A 22,926-nucleotide genomic window follows, 5' to 3' on the forward strand; every position below is an offset into this window, starting at 1 on the left:
TGTAATCCAAGGCCTCTTAATACTGAATTACTGTAATCTTAATCTGTATTCATAGCTGAAAGCTCTCCTAGCCAAAAAGGCATCACATAGCTAAAGTTACTAGTTGCTAGTCGTTTCCAGAACCACACAAAGCACAACGAGCCATCTTTTGGGTCACAGATATAAACTACAAGTATATTGAGACATGAAAACGTTACACAAAAAGGGAAGAGGATTTTACACTTCACAGTAGCATATTTACCAAGGAGCAGTAACCTCTTCCTGGAACTTGAGCGTGTTGATTTCAGCTTTTGATCTCAGGCTCTCAATGGCAGCGCCAAATTCATCGCACGCCTCCCTCATTTCCTCCAGCTTCACTTCGATATTTCTTATTCCTATTCCTGCCTGCGACCGCTCAATTCTAGCTTCTTTGTACATTTTTGCCTCCAATGCAGCTCCTGAGTCGTCCGCTAGGTTTGCAAGCCGACATATCCGATCACGTAAAAATCCAACATTCATGCCCAACAACTCAAAGGCCGTTAAATACTTGTCCCAAGACACAAAATCATCTCGAGGTGTAGGTGACCTTGCAAGCTTTAATGGAATCGGCAATATTTACAGTTTCAGATATAGCTCCTATAATCAAATTAGGATTCATGCCCTTGATAACGTTTTCATGAAGAAACGCTTTCTGGCTGCGGCAGAGCTTGTAGTACTTCTTTCGAACACCTTCGGGGAACTCAGAATCTAGAAACAACCCATCTACTAGAATGTGAAAATTCTCGTAACTTCGGATGTCCTCAAATTGAAGAGCTGCGGCAGGTGACTTGAGATCTTCTGAAACCTCCGAACCAGCCTCCTCACTATCATTTTCAGATTGTTCGGCTCTCTGCAAACCAATCTTTTTCTTCTTTGGAACTACTAATTGAGGAGAATGTGCGCGTTTCCTGATGGAGTCATTACAAGGCGTAGTGCTCGTTTCTGCATTATCTTTATCTGAGTGTAACATCCATGAGAAATGGTAGAAGAAACATCAATGAAAGTACATCTAAATGTAGCATGATTTCATAAATATATACATATGTCTTATAAATACATGCTACTAGGAAGATACAAACAGAGAGATTAATGAACTTGCCTGAATCCTTTTGTTTTGTATTATTATCCAAATTTAGAAGGCAAAGAGCCCCATCAACTTCAGCAATACCATTTGACCTTATTATGTAAACCTACAAGATGAAAGAAACTACGGTTACAAATAGCAATCTTCCACACCGGCCAAAGAACAAAAGCATATATAATCTTAACCTGTATGAACCCATTTGGGACACTTTCTCGATTATAATCCAACAGAAATGGTAAGTTGATAAAATGGACAAAATTGATGAGGGAATGTTGCCCCCACTTCATCAGAATTTCAAAACACCACAAGGCAGAAATTCAAATAAAGCACTAGTGTTGGTCCTATTCAAGGGATAGGTTTGGGTATAAAAGATTCAAAACATTACCTTAAATTTTGTAGATTCGACTAATTGGAAAACCAGAACATCTCCCTCGAGTAAATTGTGAGAAGCAGCAAACTGTCTCCAACCAGCACTCAGTCCGGTCTTGCATGCAATGTATTTCAACTGATACTGTCTACCACTTTCATCTTCCAAAGTCATTGTAATATCTTTATCTGGTAAGTGTGTTTTGCAGAACAGCGAAGGAAGCCCCTATTACACAGAATACATAAACAAAATATAGGGGGGGAAAAGACAAGGGCTTTAACATGTACAACTTCTGTTATAGATAATGTTCTCGCTTTCATCTACTGTAACAGACTCACCATCCAAAAACAACTGGCCACGTGTGATCTGACCAGTGATTTCACGAAGCTAGGGAATTGACGTTCTAGTTTTGATCGAACTTCCTGTGCTCGAATGACAGCAGATGACTTTGCTTGACCTCGTGAGGGTGATCCATCAACTGGAAACTCATACTGTGTATTGCTTTAAAAAAATTCAGAAAGACAGCATTGTCATGAAGCAAATATGAAGCAAGTATAAAATTACAAACAAAAAGCGGATAAAATACGCAAAAACTGTACAAGATGTTTCTCTGACCTAATGGCCGGGGACTTCCCTGCATGGCTCAACATCTGCAGTTCAATAATGTGTTAAAACCTTTCATAATTCCCATAATCCCGTTCATAAGGAACAATGCCATTTCATCCATACAACAATTTTGTTCACAGAACAAAAGAGCTTACAAGTCGAGCCAGTCAAACACAATCACAACAAGAAGAAACATATAAACTAAATGCATTATTGCACCATAACAACAGTGGCTTCTCACCCACTACTCCTATCAAAATTCTGATGAACCAATGCCTCTATATGCTAGTGTGGGAGTACATTATATTGAAAAACAGGTGAAGTACAAAAAAGAAACAATTTTTCAATGCGTTTGTGTAATTTAAATGCTAATCCATAAGAACAATGGCTTCTCACCCACTACTCCTATCAACTTTCAGATCAATCAAAGCCTCTACATGCTTGTGTGGAAACTACATTGTATCAAAAACAGGTAAAGTACGAAAAAAAAAAAAAAAAACAATTTTTCAATGTTCATGTGTGATTTAAAGCCGACCCATTATCACAAAAACTGATCCACAAATTTCGTGTACAGAGGTGACAAAATTAAGAAAACAAACATTTAATTTAATTTAGGTTTGAAAGAAATAAAGAGGGGGGAGTCATACCTTTGTAATTTGGGTATTGGAAAGCTCCTTCATAGGCATGGAATGCTCCACTTCCTTCTCGTTCGGCTTGCCTGGCTTCTTCACCTTACCCTATTCCACAATGCACCGTAAACCCACATCAATTTCAATGAAAAAACAGAGAGAGAGAGAGAGAGAGGGGAATGGCAGACCGTGGGGAGAGAAGAAGGTTTAGGGTTGGCGGCGGGCTTGGGGCGGAGCCTGGGTTTGGACGGCGGCGTTTGGGGCTTCCCGTCAACCTTCCGAGCCATGGTAAAACAATGCCCGGAGGTGTTTGTGTTTATGCCTGAATCATTTTCTGGTTCCAACAAACCCAAACCAACCAGATACCATGAGGCTGTCTTCCTGCCTCCTCCCCTCCTCCTTTCCTTTTCCTTCCCCTTTAATTTTTTTTTTTTTTTCTAAATAAATCTTTTGGTTTTTTCATTTTTGTTGTGAAATGTTTGTGTAATTTAACGCTTTCTTCTGTTTATTATACCAAAAAATTAACCAAAAATTGGAGCGGGCCGTAACTGACACGTGTTTTCTTTGATTTTCACCGAACGAAAACGGCAAGTCTCCTTTCTTTCCCTCCTTTCTGTTTCGGTAGCAAAGTAAAGCCGGCGAGGTCATGATATGACCATCTGTTTGTATTGAAAAATCTTGTGGGGTTTTTAGAATTTGGACACGTTGTAATTTGTAAATATTGTGAATATCATTCAATCTTATTTGTGCTATACAATTTTTTTAGAATTAAATTAAGAAATTAGGCGAGTAAAATTACACATCAAAATTTGATCATCGATTTGTATTTTTTTCTTTCAGGTATATTTACCTTCACATGCTCATAACTACGGAAGAGAATAAAACTCCTATAAAAAATAAAAAAAATTAAAAATAAAAAAAGCCCTTCGTCCCCCAGCACTCCATAACTGCATCAATGGTAAACTTGAACGTAGTTAAGTTGTATCGGGCAATATACTCTCCTTTATCCACTTAAATTTGGATCCATCCTTTTATAATTTAAATAATTTTAGTACAAATTATCTTATTGTTTTTTGAAAAGAAAAAAAATTATACGAAGTGTTTCTTATTGACACCAAGGCCACCTCTAAGATTTCGGAGGCCTTCTACGAAATTTATAAAGGGGCCCCTCCTTAAGATAGTTCCAAAACAATCTTCAGGACTTACTAATTGTAGATTTACAAATATCATTAAATAACAAGTAAAAAATACTTACAAACATAACTTTCACTAAATAATCAAAAGCACTTCAATCTTAAACAATCAAATAAGAAAAAAAAGCTTAAAAAACACTAACTTCAAAGTTTTACTTGAATATATATATATAGCATTATTATGTAATAAATTGAAGAAAAAAAATCTTTTTTTAGGGTCTTGTTATATCGGCACTTCAAATATCTCATTATGAACTCCAAATTTTTATATTTAGAAAGAAAATTTACACTTATAAGGAGTGCACAATGAGATTTTATGTTTATAAAAGCAATTTTGTTTTTTTTTAATATGGTAGCATTATTATATATAAACTTAGATGGCAACAATTTTTGGGACCCCTTCAGATTTGAGGCTCTGTGCGATTGCACATTTCATTCTCCTTCAACGCCCCCTCTAGCGGACACCAATATCATAATCAATTACATCACATAGTTCTTGCCTTTCTTATTATACTTTAGTTGGCAGTATGCAACTTTGTAACGATGATCTCACAAAAAAAACGATTGATTTGGGTTGTTGGACCATATTCTATGTCGTCGAACATGTCATATAACAATGTTGTTTTAATTTTCTTAGAAAAAGATGCCCTTTTTAAAAAGTCACCATATAAATTGTAGTACAAGTGCAATGACGTAAACATCACATTGACGTTGAACTACTTATTTATCTAAATAAATATTGTATCAGAAACCTAAATATTGGAAAACAACAGCAAATTGACTTTAGCTTTGTGCTTGTTCATGCATATAATATGGAATAAACTACAACATAATTACGTCAAAGGTTTGAATAAATAAATAAAAATATTATGTCAAAGGGGTCTCTCTGTTTTTTTTAATAAAATTATTTTTAACACGAGATATTAAACAATAATTATAATAATAGTTATAATTAACCAAAAATATTAAACTCGATTATTTATCTCTTGCGTGACATAAAGCGTGATGTATTTTGGTAATCCACTGAGAAATTGGTCAGTTGGTGCACCATATCACCATGCAACCTCAAAAACAGCCGTTGGATTTAAAATCGTAGTCTAAAGAATGCAAACAAGTTGCACGGGATTACGGTGTCAGTTGTCCAGTGTCACGTCAGATGCTTACATAACAGAAAATTGGAACCGGATCCCCTTGAGCATGGGACCAAAGCAGGAATCCTTATAAAAGTTATAATAATTACAAAGTGGGGATCCGTCCCGTCCCATACTCCCAGAAAATCTACGTACATCAGGGGCATATTTAATTTGCATTATTGCTCTTGTGCAACATGCTGTCATGAGAAAAGAAATCAGAACTCGGAATCTAAAGTGCAACATGCTATCATGATTCGTAATACATGAAAGAGTTTGCTAGTAAACCAACAAATCCAAAAACTAGTTGGCCTCTATTGAATATCCATCTTTTAATTTGAACATGTAGATGAGCCCTTTTGGTTCCAAACATCCTGACTTGATTGGATTCGGTTGGATCTTGGGTTTCCTTGTACTCTTTGTTCTCATTCTCTGTCATCTTCTTGCAGCACAAGTCTCTTTCCCTCTCTCTCTCTCTCTCTCTCCCCATTCTCTCTCTACACATAAACTGTTAATATAATAACAATATTTCTAATGAATATCTGATAATTGAGACTTTTTTCTTCATGGATGGCTTCAAATTCAACAGCTTTCATCCGGGGCATAAATTCGTAAAGAAATTTCGAAAGGGTTGTTCGAGTTTCGGTTGACAATCTCTCCGATGCCGATGTTCCTGAATCTCTGGGCGTTTTTTGGTGCGGATTCCCCACAATCTTTCAGACGCTGCCTCAAAATTTTCTATCTGGTTTTTGCATTCGGCTCTGCTCTCTGCCTTGGTGCTCTTAAAAGTACCACCTTTTGCTTTTTAAGATACATATACCTATATTCATATATATTACACATATACTTATATATATATATATGATATATATTCAGATTTGCATGTTTTCTGCTGAATTTACTGGAAATTTTGATGGTGGGTTTTTGGGATTTTGATTTTTTTATCATATACGTTGCAGGTCTTCTGGTGGGACCCATATCTGCACTAATACTGATTTTAGGGAACGTGGGGATAATTCTAGGTTTGTTTCCTGCACATGTTGCCTGGACAATCTACACACTCATAAAGTTAGTATCTTTCAAGCTACTCCTTTTCCAATTTTTTTTTTTTTAATCTAATTTTAAAGAGATTTAATACCTTTTTTTGTTTCATAAATGTTTGGGAATTTGCAGGATTCACAGATTTGATGTACCACTTAAAATTGCAATTTTGTTTGCCTTGCCTGGCCTGCTGGGTATATGGCTGGGTTTGAGCATAGCTGGGAGTGTTCTGTTGGGTGTGGGATATGGCTTCTTGACTCCCTGGGTTTCCACTTTCGAGGCCTTTAGGCATGACAACCAGTACAAGAAATTCAAACATTGTATTCTGGTAATATCCTTAAAGTTTTGGTATATTTTTTCGATTTTTTTTGTTTGATTTAGAGTCGAATTTAGCTCTACTCATTCTGTTTCTCTCATGCAACATTGTTAGGATGGAACTTGGGGAACTGTTAAAGGAAGCTGTACTGTAGTTAGAGACTTTGCAGACCTGTGTTACCACTCGTACCCGCTTTACTTGAAGGAGTTGAGAGAATCACCCGCTGCAGAGGAAGTTCGAACTCTAAGGTAATCATGTTGTGATTAGTGACTCGAATTGTTTTGCTTCTGTCATCAAATTATATATCAAAAGCTAAATATAAACATTTCAATCAAACTCTAAGGTAACCGTGTTGTAATTAGTAACACGAATTATTTTGCTTCTGTCATCAAATTATGTATAAAAAGCCAAGTATAAACATTTGAATCGAACTCCAAGATAATCGTGTTGTAATTAGTGGCTCGAAGTGTTTTGCTTCCGTCATCAAATTATGTATCAAAAGCCAAGTATAAACCTTTGAATCGAACTCCAAGATAATCGTGTTGTAATTAGTGGCTCGAAGTGTTTTGCTTCTGTCATCAAATTATGTAGCAATAGCCAAATTTAAACATTTGAAATAGCACTTCCTAAAACAGCTGTTTTAATCTGAACTCAAATCTTTTTCGGGGACATATTGTAGGTTGATTCACATTCCGGCATGTATTATAGTTGGCGTGTTGGGGCTAATCGTGGAGATCCCTGTTTACACTGCAATTGCTGTTGTAAAGAGTCCCTATATGCTGCTTAAGGGCTGGTATCGGCTGATTCATGATCTGATTACTCGAGAAGGTCCATTTCTTGAAATAGCTTGCGTCCCCATTGCTGGTTTGACGATCCTTCTGTGGCCAATTGTGGTTGTTGCAAGCATCGTATTGGCAGTTTTCTCGAGCATTTTAATTGGATTGTATGCATCAGTTGTCGTATATCAGGTTTGCTTACACGAGACTATAATAATAGTAATCTCCTTGGCCTTTCATGATGAGTAAAATTATACATCTTTTAACCATTTGTGGATGCAGGAAAGATCTTTCAGGAAAGGTGTGGCATATGTGATTGCAATGGTGGCAGAATTTGATGAGTACACGAATGACTGGCTGTATCTTCGAGAGGGAACAATCTTTCCAAAGTTAATGACTTTTCTGCTTGTGAAATATTGTTCTTTGAGCTCATTAAGTATTTACTGCACCTAGATTTTGTTAAATCTTTAATAGTAGCGGTCTCATTCTGCGCAGCCAGGCCCAAATATCGAAAAAGAGCTGTCTCTCAAGCACCGGAATTCTCTGTTCGAGGAAATCAGCTGGATGAAGGTAAACCAAGTCCTGCTCGTATGGAAGCACCTGCAATGCTTATGCCAAGTGTAGCCCATTCAAGATCAGTTAGAGCCGTTATACAAGAAGTGAAAATGGTTCAGGTATGCGTTTAGATTATCAGCTGTACTTTTTCTATGAGCCTGAACGCGTCGACTCAGTATCTTTTATAGAGTACTGATTCTAATGAGATCAGTATCTGACTAAAGGTTCTTTGCAAATGAATTTTTTTGCTTTAACGAAAATTATATCCCCGAACTAGCTATGCAAGCTTAGGATGAATTCTTTGTGCCATGCACCAGAACCTTTTCAGAGATATGTAGTAATGTTGTAGGTAATGACAAGGCAATGAGTGCTGAGTGCTGAGTGCTTCAGCTAGCACCGGAAACTTACTCTTTAAATAGCCCCTCCAAAAGATGTAGTAAATTTTCCAAGGGGGTGGCGGGGGAAGGGGAAAGGGAGAGTGGGCCGAGGAGGTGGAGGAGGTGGAGGAGGTGGAGGAAGGGGTAAGGGAAGGAGGGTTTCTATCAGTTTTAGCTTTTAAAAGTATACGCATTTTGGCATTTGTTCTCTTTTGCTATATTTATTTCATATGAAATTGCCGTTGTTTAGCCCTCTCACTTGTTTTGTTCTGTGACACGAGTTTCTTGTACTTGAAATGCAACAGATATGGGAAAACATGATGAAATCCTGCGAACTGAGGGGCAGGGCATTGTTGGATGATAATGTAATAACAACAACTGACCTCGATGGATGGTTGAAAGCAAAGAACAGCAACGAAGCATCAATTATCGGTGTTGGCTTGCCTAGTTATTCATTCTTGCAGACTCTGCTCTGCTCTATCAGATCAAATTCAGATGGTTTACTGCTGCTGGATAACGTTGAAGTTAACTACATAAATAGACCGCATGACAAATTGTTGGACTGGTTCTTTAATCCGATAATGGTCCTGAAGGAACAGATTAAGGTCTTACAATTGGCGGAGGGTGAGGTTAGATATCTGGAGAAAGTGGTTCTTTTCGGAAGCAATAATCCACAACGCTTCAAGGCTTCGGATAGCGGACGTTTACTACCTCAAGACGCTGTAAGAGCTGCTCAAATCGAAGGCATTAGTAGAAGGTATGAAATTTCTTCCATTCCATTTTCAACCAACTAAAATAACCAAACTATTCACATTCCATGGAGGAAAAAATGAACAAATTCATATGTCGCCAATCTTAACAAATAGAGAGAGCAAAACTTACGCGCGTGTAGGGTAATACTTTATCTCGTCCAGCTTGTTATGTTGCCATGTTATCAATCAAAGACCGAATCAACTTAGTCGATGATTTAAGGTGACAGGATAAAACCTGCTCTTAGTAAGTGGCGTTGACAAACTCCGGAACTCTGGAATGAGTATCATTGCTTACGCTGCATCTGAATATCATAGAAAATTGAATCGATCAGTTTTGTTTTCCGGAAGCATATCATATCTTTGTCTGGCCAATAGAAGCAACTGAACTTAGCATTAATATTTTCATGTGTGTTCATGTTCTCACCTTCTTGTGGTTGTATTTGTAGGATGATTGGAATGATGAGAAGTATCTCAAAACTTCCCACTTACAGAAGGAAATTCCGGCACGTTGTCAAGGCTCTACTCGCATATTCCTTACCCAAGGAGGCTTCAATCGAAGCCAGTTCTGTTAAATCTACCATCTCCAGTGAAGATATTGTGCTGGATGAACCTTAAGTTATTTTCTTCCTTTTATTTACATTCCCCCCACACAAACCCCACCTCTTCACACATTAGACTGTAATTATAATTTCTCAAGGGCATGTATTTTAGTTCATTTGCCAGATCATTAGTTTATGAGTTCTTCCTTCATATTTTACTGGGGAAAAAAGGTTAAAGAGATTTTACCTTAGTTCATCTCTTTTTAAAGAAAAAATGGGTAAATTCATAAGAAAAATGGGTAAATTCACCTTTTTTTTTGGTAAATTGGATTCGTGGGGCTTTGGTTATGTATGAGTTGTGAGTGCGCAAATGCATATATGTAGATGGAAGAAAAGCAATCTTGATCTTCTTGAGGCAACATTTTCATAAAAATGGAAATTGTTCCATCGAGGGATTGGTTATATCAAATTGATTGGGTAGGGTTGATCCTTTTGTTAACAAAAATCTGACGTGCTATGTTGTAAGTCTCCCCTGACGATTTAATCCCAGTTTACGTTTTTTATTGGCGGATAAACAATTTGACGGTGGAAGAGTTTAGCTTCATAATTGATAGGAAGGGTCGATATCCATAACATAAATCTAAAATCATAGATTGTTGTCTTTGGATTTATGGTCTACAATGAGAATCTAACATATAATTAATATGTCAAAGTTATACGATAATTCTGCAATACACTAGTGAATGGAATACTTGGACGCATTGGACAACTAGATTTGCGTGGTTGAGTTTTGACTAGACCTGGCATTCGTGTCGTGTTTCTCGTGTTCGTGTCGTTTTCGTGTCATACCCGATAGCTTAACGGGTCGTGTCGTGTAATACCTATTAAAGTAAACGGGTAATATGACCCGACCCGAAATCAACCCGTTAATATTATCAGGTAATATGACCCGACCCGTTATCCGTTAAGAAAATTATATTTTAAATCAATAAAAATGAAAAGAAAAACATAATTTGACCCAAAAAAATGTAAACCATAATATTAAATTAGTATATACATACTAAATTTCGGAGTTGACCCCTTAATGAAAGTTGTAAAGCTTTTCATTACGAGTAATTACTTTTTTCACACTTATTATTATTAATTTTTCACTCAAATAAATAACATTGTTCATGAGATTTGGAGAGTTTTAAAAATCTACACTTATTTATACTTTCATCAAGTATAACATAAGATTTTATGGTATCCACTAGTGTAAATATTTTAAATTGAAGATCGAATTCATTCATTATATTCATATAGGGTCAATGAGTGTAGCTGTAAAAAATCATCAAAATCGGAGTTAAAATAACCGTTAAATCGTAATTTTTCGTTTATAACCGTCGAAAAGTTTTGTCTCATTACTTGATCTTTGAATGTTTGTTTTTTTGCAATTTTTGGCGTATGCGATCTCGAAGCATATATAAACAAGTTTGACGGTTGGATCGTTGAAATTAGTTTCGTAGGATGCGTATCCCATCAAAACGACAGATTCACTAATACTAAAGAGTTTATTTATACTTTCATCAAGTATAACATAAGATTTTGTGGTATCCACTAATGTAAATATTTTAAATTGAAGATCGAATTCATTCATTGTATTCATTTAGGGTCAAGGAGTGTAGATGTAAAAAATCATCAAAATCGGAGTTACAATAACCGTTAAATCGTGATTTTTCGTTTATAACCATCGAAAAGTTTTGTCTCATTACTTGATCTCTGAATGTTTGTTTTTTGCAATTTTTGGCGTATGCGATTTCGAAGCATATATAAACAAATTTGACGGTTGGATCGTTGAAATTAGTTTCGTAGGATGCGTATCACATCAAAACGATAAATTCACTAACACTTAAGAGTTTATTTATACTTTCATCAAGTATAACATAAGATTTTGTGGTATCCACTAGTGTAAATATTTTAAATTGAAGATCGAATTCATTCATTGTATTTGTTTAGGGTCAAGGAGTGTATCTGTAAAAAAAACATCAAAATCGGAGTTAAAATAACCGTTAAATCGTGATTTTTCATGTATAACCGTCGAAAAGTTTTGTCTTATTACTTGATCTCTGAATGTTTTTTTTTTGCAATTTTTGGCGTATGCGATCTTGAAGCATATATAAACAAGTTTGATGGTTGGATCATTGAAATTAGTTTCCTAGGATGCGTATCTCATCAAAACGATAGATTCACTAACACTTAAGAGTTTATTTATACTTTTATCAAGTATAACATAAGATTTTGTGGTATCCACTAGTGTAAATATTTTAAATTGAAAATCGAATTCATTCATTGTATTCATTTAGGGTCAAGGAGTGTAGCTGTAAAAAATCATCAAAATCGGAGTTATAATAACCGTTAAATCGTGATTTTTCGTTTATAACCGTCGAAAAGTTTTGTCTCATTACTTGATCTTTGAATGTTTGTTTTTTGCAATTTTTGGCGTATGCGATCTCGAAGCATATATAAACAAGTTTGACGGTTGGATTGTTGAAATTAGTTTCGTATCATATCAAAACGATAGATTCACTAACACTTAAGAGTTTATTTATACTTTTATCAAGTATAACATAAGATTTTGTGGTATCCACTAGTGTAAATATTTTAAATTGAAGATCAAATTCATTCATTGTATTTGTTTAGGGTCAAGGAGTGTAGCTGTAAAAAATCATCAAAATCGGAGTTAAAATAACCGTTAAATCGTGATTTTTCGTTTATAACCGTCGAAAAGTTTTGTCTTATTACTTGATCTCCGAATGTTTATTTTTTGCAATTTTTGGCGTATGCGATCTTGAAGCATATATAAACAAGTTTGACGATTGGATCGTTGAAATTAGTTTCTAAGATGCGTATCCCATCAAAACGATAGATTCACTAACACTTAAGAGTTTATTTATACTTTCATCAAGTATAACATAAGATTTTGTGGTATCCACTAGTGTAAATATTTTAAATTGAAGATCGAATTTATTCATTGTATTTATATAAGATCAAGGAGTGTAGCTGTAAAAAATCATCAAAATCAAAGTTAAAATAACCGTTAAATCGTGATTTTTCATTTATAACCGTCGAAAAGTTTTGTCTCGTTACTTGATCTCTAAATGTTTGTTTTTTGCAATTTTTGGTGTATGCGATCTTGAAACATGTATAAATAAGTTTGACGGTTGCATCATTGAAATTAGTTTCATAGGATGCGTATCCTATCAAAACAATACATTAACTAATACTTAAGAGCTTATTTATACTTTCATTAAGTATAACATAAGATTTGTGGTATCCACTAGTGTAAATATTTTAAATTGAAGATCGAATTCATTCATTGTATTCATATAAGGTCAAGGAGTGTAGCTGTACAAAATCATCAAAATCAGAGTTAAAATAACCGTTAAATCGTGATTTTTCATTTATAACCGTTGAAAAGTTTTGTCTCATTACTTCATCTCTGAATGTTTGTTTTTTGCAATTTTTGTAGTATGCGATCTTGAAGTATGTATAAACAAGTTTGACGGTTGGATTGTTGAAATTAGTTTTGTAGGATATGTATCCCGTCAAAACGATAAATTCACTAACACTTAAGAGTTTATTCATACTTTCATCATTTTGATGGGATATGCATTGATGTTATACTTAATGAAAGTATAAATAAACTTGAAGCGTTAGTGAATCTTATCGTTTTGATGACTTGGAATAAATATATTAATTATTTATATATTTTAAGTGTTAATTAGACTATGTTTCAATTAGTATGTGATGATATTTAATAATAAAATTACATTTATGTTTTTTTATTACGTATTTTATTTTTATTCAAGTTAAAATGTTATAAGAGATAAAAAAAAAAAAAAAAAGCTGGTTATTTTTTTTCTTTGGGTTAAACATTAGGCGGGAAATGGATGGATATAGGTTGCAAAATTTCCCAAACATTAGGTGGGAAATGGATGAAACTCTTGAAATATTAGGCGGGAAATTAATTATTATAATTTTTTTATGTTTTTGGTATTTTTAAATTACTTGATATTTTTATTTTTAATGTGTTTTATGATTTTTAATCTCAATCCTTGCCTATAATATACTATAAAAATAAATAAATAAATAAAACTTAAATTTTAAAATTTATATAGAATAATAATAGAATAATAATTAATAAACAATATATACATATTCATTATATCTATTGCATTTTTAGTAAGTTTTTTTTAGTAGTTTAAAAAATTAAAATCATCAAAATAGCATTTTTCTTATCGTGTCGAAACAGGTTACCCGCGTGTCACTTTCGTGTAAACCTGTTAAGGACCCGTTATTAACGGGTTATTATCGTGTGACCCGATAATGACCCGATTAGTTATCGTGTTGACCCGAAACCCGTTATTTTCATGTCGTTTACGTGTCGTGTTAACGGGTCGTGTAATAAATTGCCAGGTCTAGTTTTGACATTCTCAATTTAGCATCTTAAATATTGATGCATTTCATACAGGTGGTGTATTGTAGATAACCCCAAGCTATATGTTTCACAAAAATATATTATGTTAAACTACTGTATGCATGCAGTTTCTTGCTTAAAAGTTATAAATTAAGCTACATCGATCTCATCTCAAAAAAGGATGTTAGAATTGTGAAAGAATATAATTAATGAAACAATCTATGCCATGGCCCATGTGTACAAGTTGTAGCCTGAACTATAGTTAGGAGATGACGATGAATAATAATAAGAGGAGATGTTTATTACATACTGGCATGGATACTGAAGTGATTATCACAATAAAAAAAAAAATATAAAAAAAAGAGATGTTTAAGTAAGAATGTAAATTTAGATTTGTTTGTATAGAGGAATAACTTCTTAATTCGAGTATTTTTGGGACACTAAAGAGTAAAGACCCGTTTAATAATCTTTTTGTTTTTGTTTTTATGTTATTGATAGAAGTAAAACACATAGGAGGAGGGTGAAAAAGAGTCGACGAAGGATGGTGGAGAGGGACAGAAGAAGAAATGTACAAGAAAATGCACACAAAATAAAAATAAAAATCTATTTTAAGATGCTTTCACTTTCAAAAATTTATTTTAATTTCTTCTTACTCTTATCACTTCTTCATCCCTGATTTACCGCATATAATTTATTTATACCTCACACACTCAGAAAGTAAAAACCAAAAACAAAAAACTAAGGGTTTTTTGCGCAAGTAACACTTGAAATTGTAAGCATGTGCAATATCGCATGAACTTTCATTTTTTATTTTTTACCACCTGGACTTTCTTAACTGTTAGAATCTACCACCTCATCCATTTTGCTGTTAAAACATGTCACCTATAGGGATATTTTCGTCAATTAACTTTATGGGACTGTCTAGGTTCAAATTGGCTTCAAAATAATACTAAGTCAATATGGCGCCAAAATTGGGGATTTGTACAGCCCCAGTTCAACAATTCCCTCCACAAGAGTACGAATAAATTAAGGCGAACCATACAGGCACTTGTTAACCTACAAAAAAAAAATCTTGAAAACTCACTATAAATGAAAAACTAGATTTTTGCATAATTTTCCCTTCAATTCTTCAACCACCCTTGCATAAATCAAATCGAAATCAACTTCTCTATTTCTCTTCACGACATGACTCCAACGCCACTGTTAAAAAAAAAAAAAAAAAAAAAACCTTTTGCCTTCTTACAAATTGATTCCAGCTAATCCTAGGGAAATGAATTGACAAAAATAACCTTCCACGTGAACACGGTTGTAGATTCCAACGGTTAAGAAAGTTCAAGTGGTAAAAATTAAAAATTCAGGAAATAATTGCACACATGCTTGCAAGTTCAGCAGGTATTTGTCCAAAATTCCCAAAAACTAAATTGTTATCAACCCAGTCATAACTGTTGCAACAATTTGATTAAAAAAAAAAAAGAAGAAGATATTTCATTTTTTACAGAGTTCCTAAAAGCTTAAGCCCACTGATCGAAAACTAGGCCCATAGTCCAATTCATTTTGTTTTGCATAGCCCATGATCAATCACAATCGACTGCTAGCGACTCATCGAAAGCCTTTGTCGCTTTCTACTTACGAGAAGAATCCCAACGAACAAGGCACTTACTCGAAAAGAATATCCTACAAATTAAGGAAACAAGTCATTTTTGTTTAATAAATCTTGGTTTTTGGTTTTTAATTCTACACTGGTTGCAAGTACAATTGGCTCCTTTTGGAATCTTTTCCAGAAAATTTTACTTGGTAAAAAATATTCGTTTTGTAGTCTATTATTCTTCATTTGTAAATGAGAAGCTTTATAATCGAACGTAGTTATTGGCAAGTTCGATACCCTATTTTTTATGGTGCGTTCGTTGTGCCTTTAGATCAAAATTTTCAACCCCTTAATGTAAAGTATGTTTGTATCACAAAAAAAATCTTTCTTTGAATGGAGTGTGTTGAAGCACACACAAGCATACCCTTGGTCCTTTCGTTGGTGTCGACCATGCGAAAGCACTCACTTTGTAACATTTTATTTCATTCTAATGTAAATGAGATGACAAATTGATTCGCAACTGGCATCAACATTTCAACTTTAAAGTTTTGGTTTCCAATGTCTACTTTAGACCGATATTATCTTTAATATTATCAATCAACGAATTTTGAGGTTTCCTCATATTTGTCGGTAGATTTCATTTGCTTATACAATAAGGTTATCGAATCCGTACTACGTTTTCACTTTTCTATCTGTTCGTTTCACGCTTTTAATTTTAAATAAGAACCCTATAAGTCTATAACTTCCCAATATTTAGCAATTATTAACGGTTAAAATAATTTCTTGTATTCTTGTGTAAACTTAGTGCAAACCCACGGAGCTAGCCAGATAAGCCTATGTGTACTACACTACTTACCCTATAACACCCACCTATTCTGTCTCTCTTCTCTTTTCTTGTTCACTCTATCATGCAGCAAGTTTCCAAAATATCATAAATGATCGAAACAAAAGCAGAAAACCAAACCCTTTTTCAGTAGAGTGAATGGTTGGCTTATAATTGCACCGAGCTTTTTCATGATAGAATGCACCATATGTCGAGCTGTGTAGGTAGATAAGTTGGGATGATATCAACGTAATTAAGCCGACTTCGGAACTTTGACATGATATCAAATTGCATACTCCTCGACAACTTGTATTAGATAGTTCAACTTCTAATTGCACTGCGCCCTTTGTAGTAAAATCAAACAAGGCAATATCGGCACAAATAGTAAATGACTGCTGACCAGGCTATGAAATCTTGACAAAAAAATAGAGTCAAGATTGTTACTGGATTTCTGTGTCTAAAGTCAAAGATCTAGATTTCTGAGCCCTTGAAGAGAGAAAAAAAAAAATTAAAATACTGAACTCTTAATTTGTGTAAAGTGAGCTAGTAGAATAAGTTAATAAAATCGTTAAATTTAAATAAGTGTTTCCGATCTTAGGTCCGTCGGACCGTCAGCCCTGGACGTAAAGGTCCGGCGAGGATCTCAATTCCAAAGTATATACCATCCCTCAGAAAGTACGGATGAATCTATCAGTCAAATTAAAAGCCTCTGATCTGTTCTCTCTTCTGTCTTCTCTCTACAAACCTTCCATATGTTGCCTTCTCACTGTCTCTTTTAACTGTTTTGTAGTGCACACAGAAACAAGTAGAGAGTTGCAGAAGAGATTCAGTGAATTTATTTAATTTTGCAGTCGGCTTTTTTTAACTTTAACCCAAATTAGTTTCCGATCTCCGTACAACAGTGGAGTTAGACAAGCTAGTAATAGTAAATATTCTTTCTTTCCAATTCCATGCTTTTATTTGGGATTTGTAAAAGGTGGATTCGGCCACGCACTGGGACGTTGGTTGGTGATGGTGGATCATGGTGGATCAAGAGGATAAGATCATCACTTTTCGGCCTTCATACACGTGTCCACATATTTCAGGGTATATTAATTCACACGTTAATTTATCCCAATTTTATGTTTTTTAAATCATATTTTATAGATTATATAATGTGATGAGAGATAGTTGAATTTTTTCTCTAATAATTTAAAGAAAAAATCTGAACACCACCTGTCACATGAAGTGATATATAAATATGGTGTAAGACTTTAAGTAGATGTTCGCTTTGATATCACTTATTTCCAAAATATTCGAAAACAAAGGGAAAATAAGTACAAATTGTTTTTGAATTTACATAAATTCTTATTTCCTTTAATTGCTCATATCAAAACAATATTCGCATACGCCAAAATATACTGGATTTGTCGACTGCATCTGCATGTATTGTTGGAACACTACATTTCTGGAAAGCTAGTTTTATCATCCTAGAAAACAGATACGTGATATAATAAATGTTGGTTTTTCTGGAGAGATCAATTTTTTAGATCAAATTTGTAAATCATATGATGTGTTATCAATAAGAAATAAGCACGTTAATCAATACTTAAGTAATAATTCAATTATCAACAACCACGTTATATGATTTAAAAAGTTGATCTCCTTAGTATTAATCAATAAAATATTGTTCTAGTACTAAGTTAGTATTATCGTATGCTGAAACATAATTATAAAACATAATTAAAAGTCATATGGTTATACTTACCACGAGACGGTGTTTCAATACGACATAGTAATTTCCGGGGTACGAGAGATAAAAAAGTACTGCAAAAGAATGAATAGTACGAGATAGGTAGAGAGAATGAGACACCAGAAAATGAATGGAGAATAGGATTCTAGAAGCTTTGTTATTCCAACAGTCGTTTGTTCTCTTCATACTCAGATCGTACGCAGAACAAACTGCCGCTGCTGCTGCTTCTTCTTCTTCTAAATTAACTTGGAGAGCTAAGGCTTAGCTGTACATAATTAAAGGAAGATAAACAAAGCGAAGAACTGAAATTAATTAGCAGAACCTAATTAAAAAAATTAACAATGATAACAGATTATGCATGAGGATTATCGATCTTTATCGATTCCTTTCGATCACTAGTGTTTCTTGGCTTCAATCGAATCCACTCGTATCGTCCTTCGAGCGGCTCGTCCTTCACGACATCATAATTATACCTGAAAAATTACCAAAGATTTAGAAATTTCATGCTCGGATCGTGAGAACGTTAAACCTAAATTCGTACAAAATCATAAATTTTATTTATTTTTCAAAAAATGAGTTGAACTTTTACTTACTTCTCAATAAATTTTTGTTGGCTTTCCTTCTCCGTGGCCGCGAAGAATTCTTCGAGCTCCAACACGTTCACTACCGGTGGTGATCGTCGTTGAGACTCCGCCTCCTTTGGTTCCGCCGTCGATTCTGCTTCCGCTCGAACTTCGCTCGTCGGCACCGTCATCTCTCTCCTGCCGCAAAAGCAAAAGAACGCACGCAAAGAGAGAAAAATGAAATGAGACACAAATAATTTGAGACTAGGAATTTAAATACATTTCACCTACGTGAAATTCGAATTTAAAACAAAATTAAACTTTTGAATTTTGAAATTTAAGATAGGATGCAAAAATTACAATACTAAATGTTCCACAATTGTATAATATATATATATATATATGTGTGTGTATTTGTGTATATACCTTTCATCTCTGCTGGAATTATACGTCGACGATTCGACCTGGTCACTCTCATCGGCCTGCAAAAAATATGAATTAAAAATTCCAGTTAATAAAAGCGCGACGAAACTGAAAAATTCAAAGAATTACAAGAGAATTGAATTTATTGCCGAATTTATTTCACTAATTAATTTTGAAATTAATTCGAAAATTGTTCACCTCCAGATCTACGAACTCGATTTTTCTATCTTCCACAAGCACGCTCGAGCCGTTACTCGAGCAGCAGGAGCTCTCCGCGTGATCCGACGTCGAAAAATCGTCGTTCGACGTCCGGACGCTCTCCGCCTCGGATTTCGGCGCGCTCCTCACAACGATGACGCGTCGTCTCAGCTTCTTGTGCTGATCCAAGTCATACGACGACGACGGCAATTCGACCAATTCTCCGTCCGCGCTGCCGGCCTTCCTCTTCCTCGCCTCATTCGCTGACGTGGCAGCTCGAGCCAGTTCCATCGCCGAATTCTGCAAGCTCTTCGTGTTCTTGATTCACTTGCTCTTCGCCGTCTCTCTCTATGGAGCTCGTTTCTAGAGAGAGAGAGAGAGAGAGAGAGAGTGCAATGACGACGATAATGATGGTTATGATGACGAGTCGGTTGGACGGCTGGGATTGATTTGGCTTATAAGTGCGGGGTGGCAAAAGGTGGTCCAGACTCCGTTAACAGTGACGGGGAATCTGAAAACGGGCGTTTTGACGGCGCCGTTACGTAGATCTGGGGCGCACCGAACATTAGTCGAACTGGACGCCGCCACGTGGATGGGGCGCACGTAGAAGATAACAGGAGGGGATGAAATAAGAGAGATTTTTCAGTATAATTGTTACACGAGATAATAATTATTATACAAATTGTGACATATTTGTGCTAAAAAATTAATAATTTAAACAATAATATTTCTCACCATTTTTACTAAAATACGTAATGTAATATTTATACTTCTATTATAATGAAAAATTTCTTATGCACGATAGTTCAGGTTCAGAGGCTGTACGGTTGTGGAATTCAGTGAATTACGCGCAGCTATAACAGAGCTGAATTACTTATATACCCTTGTCGAACAGAGCTGAATGACATATATACCCTTGTGCTTATTTGGCAGCATCTGTACTGCCATCCGCTCGTTTGTTTTACTTGTTCTCCGTAATTACAAATGAGATAATGATTGTTTTTGCATGTTAATCTGCACGTTTAGGCCGATTAATGACTGTAAAGAAAGAATGATGAATTAGTTTTGGAAACTTATGGCCAAATTGCCAATGGGTGCTTGCATAGGAGAAAGTTTTACACAACTTGTAAATTAAACAAGTATAAAGGATCAACCGCGTTATCCTTCACATTTTTTATGAGAGTTCGACTTTTGACTTTCTAACCTTTAATAAAAATAAATAAGAATTTTTTTTTAATCCATTAGGTAGAATAGTATGAAATTTGATAAGAAAGGTTAACGGTTTTCGATTTTGAAGCAACCTAAAATACGGGCGTTATATATGCCTAATTATCAACATATTTCAGCCATAAATATTGCAAATACAAGATTCACACATATGAAGAATATGACTTCTAGTGCTTGCAAACAAACATATGAAGATAAAAATAATAACAAGAGTGTTGCAAGACATTGCTGAAAGATATGAAGGATTCATAGAAGCCAATACATCCAGTATTGCAAGATCATGTGACAGATGAAAAGTTTTAAACCTCATGGGATAAGAAAACGACATGCTTTTATCTAGACATTGTAGAGAAGGACGCGGCTCCAGATCACCTCATAACCCTAAAGTACCATGCATTGAACAATAGATCCAACAAATTCAATCTGCTTACCTCCGAGACTCTAGTGAAGAACTACGAAATCGACTTCATAGTAAACAAACTCGCATATAACATGGATATCAAAGTCGTGTAAACTGAGACTGCAAAACTAGCCTAAAGCAAGACAACTCATACCGAGTTTTTTAAGTTATAACAAGCTACAAAGACATAGACTCGAAAGAACTGTGGCACTCACAACCTTAAAACGATTCCAAAAACGCTAACACTCGAAAAAAACAACAAACGAAAAATAACACACAATTTTACTTAGCATGACCTACTCATCAATTCCTCGTGTACTCCTCTCAAACACATACCAGATAAGCGTCGTCGTCATATATAACCAAACCTGGTTCCATAGTGCTCTAGTTGACGAGTTCAATACGTTAGACGACTTAGATAGAAACGAGTCATGACTCGAAAGCCTCGATAGCTTGTGGGATACGAAGTGGGAAATTTGTTTGTCCCTAGGAAACACAAGAAATCAAGACAAAAAAAAAACACCAATTCAATGGAGATTTATCGAGACAAAAGAGATGCCAGGAATTTGACAATGAAAATCCATCAAATAGAAAAGATCCGCTTGTTTCCTCAGCCATCAACGTTGCTTTGTAAAAATCCGCTTTTTTTCTCTCTACGTCTTGCTAGGGTTTTGATTTGTTATCTACTTTACTTTAATCACATTCTTTTTCACAATTAGTTGTATTAATTTGTTAAATATCCGTTCCTTAATCATCAAACAACTTTGCTAATCACTCGCGAATAATTACTATTAGATGAAACTTTATGGATGACACAATCTGACATTAATTAAAGTCATCATTGTAGTAGTGCTTATACATTTTTAGGCACTACTCAGGTGGCAGGCAGAGGCCAAGCTTAAGCATCTAGGCGGGACCTAGACGATATGTTTAATTTTAATTAAACTTATTATATCACGTATAAATTAATGTCTACTTATACTTTAAATATATATAATTGTTGGGATACATAAGTTGCAAAATAGAATGACATAAATATAATGGGAATTGTCGTTGGCCCTCCACATTTCTCATTTTGCACTCCAAATTTTATGTATTTAAAAAAAAAATACCACTTGTGAGAAGTGCAAAATAAGATTTTTGGAGTGCAAATAGTTTCCATTATAATATTAGAACATTATTGAAAACATGAAGAACAAACATATAATGAGTCTTCGTCTAAGTATCTAACAAGTCTGTTACAATTTATTGAAAAAATAAAATGCAAAATGAGAGTTAATAATTTTATATCTAAGTGAAAGCGCGACCCAGGCGAGTCTAGACGGGTGCTAAATAGATCTAGGCATATTTTTTTTTATTTTTTAAACACCTTGAGACTCATCGTGACGGTGACCAGCCATCTAGCACCTAAAAAGAGACTTTTAGAAAACTAGTATAATTTTAAGAACTGATCATTATCTACTTTGAGCTTAGAGAAAACACATTTTTAGGTACCATTTCCTTGTCCTTGGTATAGTCACCCCACCCAGAGTTCTACAAAGGGCATAAGCAATAATTTCTTTTGCATGCCATCAGATTTATACGCCTACAATATTAGGTGTTAGAGTACACTCGTACGTTTAACTATTTGCGTGAAGAACAAAGTTGGTCACGTAAAGTGTCATTCCGTCACTCAAATGTCTACGTGATGAAAACTTCGTCGTGCAGAATCCGTTGCGCAAAGATCGTGAAGAAAGACTTTGCGCGACAAACAATAGCATTGGTCGCAAAAATGCGGCGCGACAGTTTAGCCTTCATCACACAAAATTTATAGGAATGAATGTGTTCGTTGCACAAAATACCAGGATACAAACGTGGGACAACTAGTATTTGTCTCTCAAAACTTTGCGCGACGAAACCTTGTTCGTCACTATAATATTGCAAGACAAAGGTATTCGTCAAGCAAAAATAAAAATGCATATATTTTTTAAATTTAATTTTTGTAATGTTTTTTTAATTTTGTAATAAAATTAAATTGTAATTAAAAAAAAGTAATGAAGAGAAAAATAATTTATTTAAATAAATATAAATGTATGTACAAGGAAAATGTTTAAAAAGTAAGGGAGTACAAAACTATAAAATAATGTGGTGTAATCT

General features: G+C 34.7%; 3 protein-coding genes across 4 annotated transcripts; 1 reads left to right on the plus strand and 2 right to left on the minus strand.

Moving 5' to 3' along the window:
- On the minus strand, positions 1-3,192 carry LOC103956700 (B3 domain-containing protein Os01g0234100). Its single transcript, XM_009368724.3, is given in 8 exon segments — positions 1-558; positions 560-975; positions 1,118-1,208; positions 1,488-1,694; positions 1,808-1,970; positions 2,085-2,119; positions 2,723-2,812; positions 2,893-3,192. Coding segments are annotated over 8 exon segments (1,422 nt in total). The 5' UTR covers positions 2,992-3,192; the 3' UTR covers positions 1-237.
- A 2,023-nt stretch (positions 3,193-5,215) lies between these two features.
- Positions 5,216-9,642, plus strand: LOC103956691 (uncharacterized membrane protein At3g27390). 2 transcript variants are annotated; one of them, XM_048575370.1, is made up of 10 exons: positions 5,216-5,481; positions 5,617-5,815; positions 5,987-6,095; positions 6,201-6,396; positions 6,499-6,632; positions 7,064-7,352; positions 7,443-7,549; positions 7,660-7,834; positions 8,398-8,849; positions 9,291-9,642. In XM_048575370.1, exons 2-10 carry the CDS (start codon positions 5,689-5,691, stop codon positions 9,457-9,459), a joined length of 1,758 nt encoding a protein of 585 aa, XP_048431327.1. In that variant the 5' UTR covers positions 5,216-5,481; positions 5,617-5,688; the 3' UTR covers positions 9,460-9,642. The 2 variants fall into 2 exon arrangements, with proteins under 2 accessions (XP_048431327.1, XP_009366992.2); XM_009368717.3 differs by having other exon boundaries at positions 5,216-5,815.
- An 8,464-nt stretch (positions 9,643-18,106) lies between these two features.
- Positions 18,107-19,815, minus strand: LOC103956682 (cyclin-dependent kinase inhibitor 7). Its single transcript, XM_009368706.3, has 4 exons — positions 19,164-19,815; positions 18,969-19,024; positions 18,573-18,740; positions 18,107-18,452 (listed from the first exon to the last, which is right to left on the minus strand). Exons 1-4 carry the CDS (start codon positions 19,452-19,454, stop codon positions 18,332-18,334), a joined length of 636 nt encoding a protein of 211 aa, XP_009366981.2. The 5' UTR covers positions 19,455-19,815; the 3' UTR covers positions 18,107-18,331.
- Positions 19,816-22,926: the final 3,111 nt, after the last annotated feature.

The sequence above is a fragment of a genome, unplaced genomic scaffold, assembly GCF_019419815.1.
Source record: "Pyrus x bretschneideri cultivar Hongxiangsu unplaced genomic scaffold, Pyrus_bretschneideri_v1 Contig8, whole genome shotgun sequence".
NCBI lineage: Eukaryota > Viridiplantae > Streptophyta > Magnoliopsida > Rosales > Rosaceae > Pyrus > Pyrus x bretschneideri.

Bases quoted from the DNA above. Each gene is read 5' to 3' on its own strand.
- LOC103956691 (XM_009368717.3), top strand. From the start codon at position 5,689: ATGCCGATGTTCCTGAATCTCTGGGCGTTTTTTGGTGCGGATTCCCCA. The intron at 5,816-5,986 runs GTACCACCTTTT...TATACGTTGCAG, and splicing joins CTGCCTTGGTGCTCTTAAAA to GTCTTCTGGTGGGACCCATA. The intron at 8,850-9,290 runs GTATGAAATTTC...TTGTATTTGTAG, and splicing joins ATCGAAGGCATTAGTAGAAG to GATGATTGGAATGATGAGAA.
- LOC103956682 (XM_009368706.3), bottom strand. From the start codon at position 19,454: ATGGAACTGGCTCGAGCTGCCACGTCAGCGAATGAGGCGAGGAAGAGG. The intron at 19,025-19,163 runs GTGAACAATTTT...TATTTTTTGCAG, and splicing joins TCGAGTTCGTAGATCTGGAG to GCCGATGAGAGTGACCAGGT. The intron at 18,453-18,572 runs GTAAGTAAAAGT...GTAATTTTTCAG, and splicing joins CAACAAAAATTTATTGAGAA to GTATAATTATGATGTCGTGA.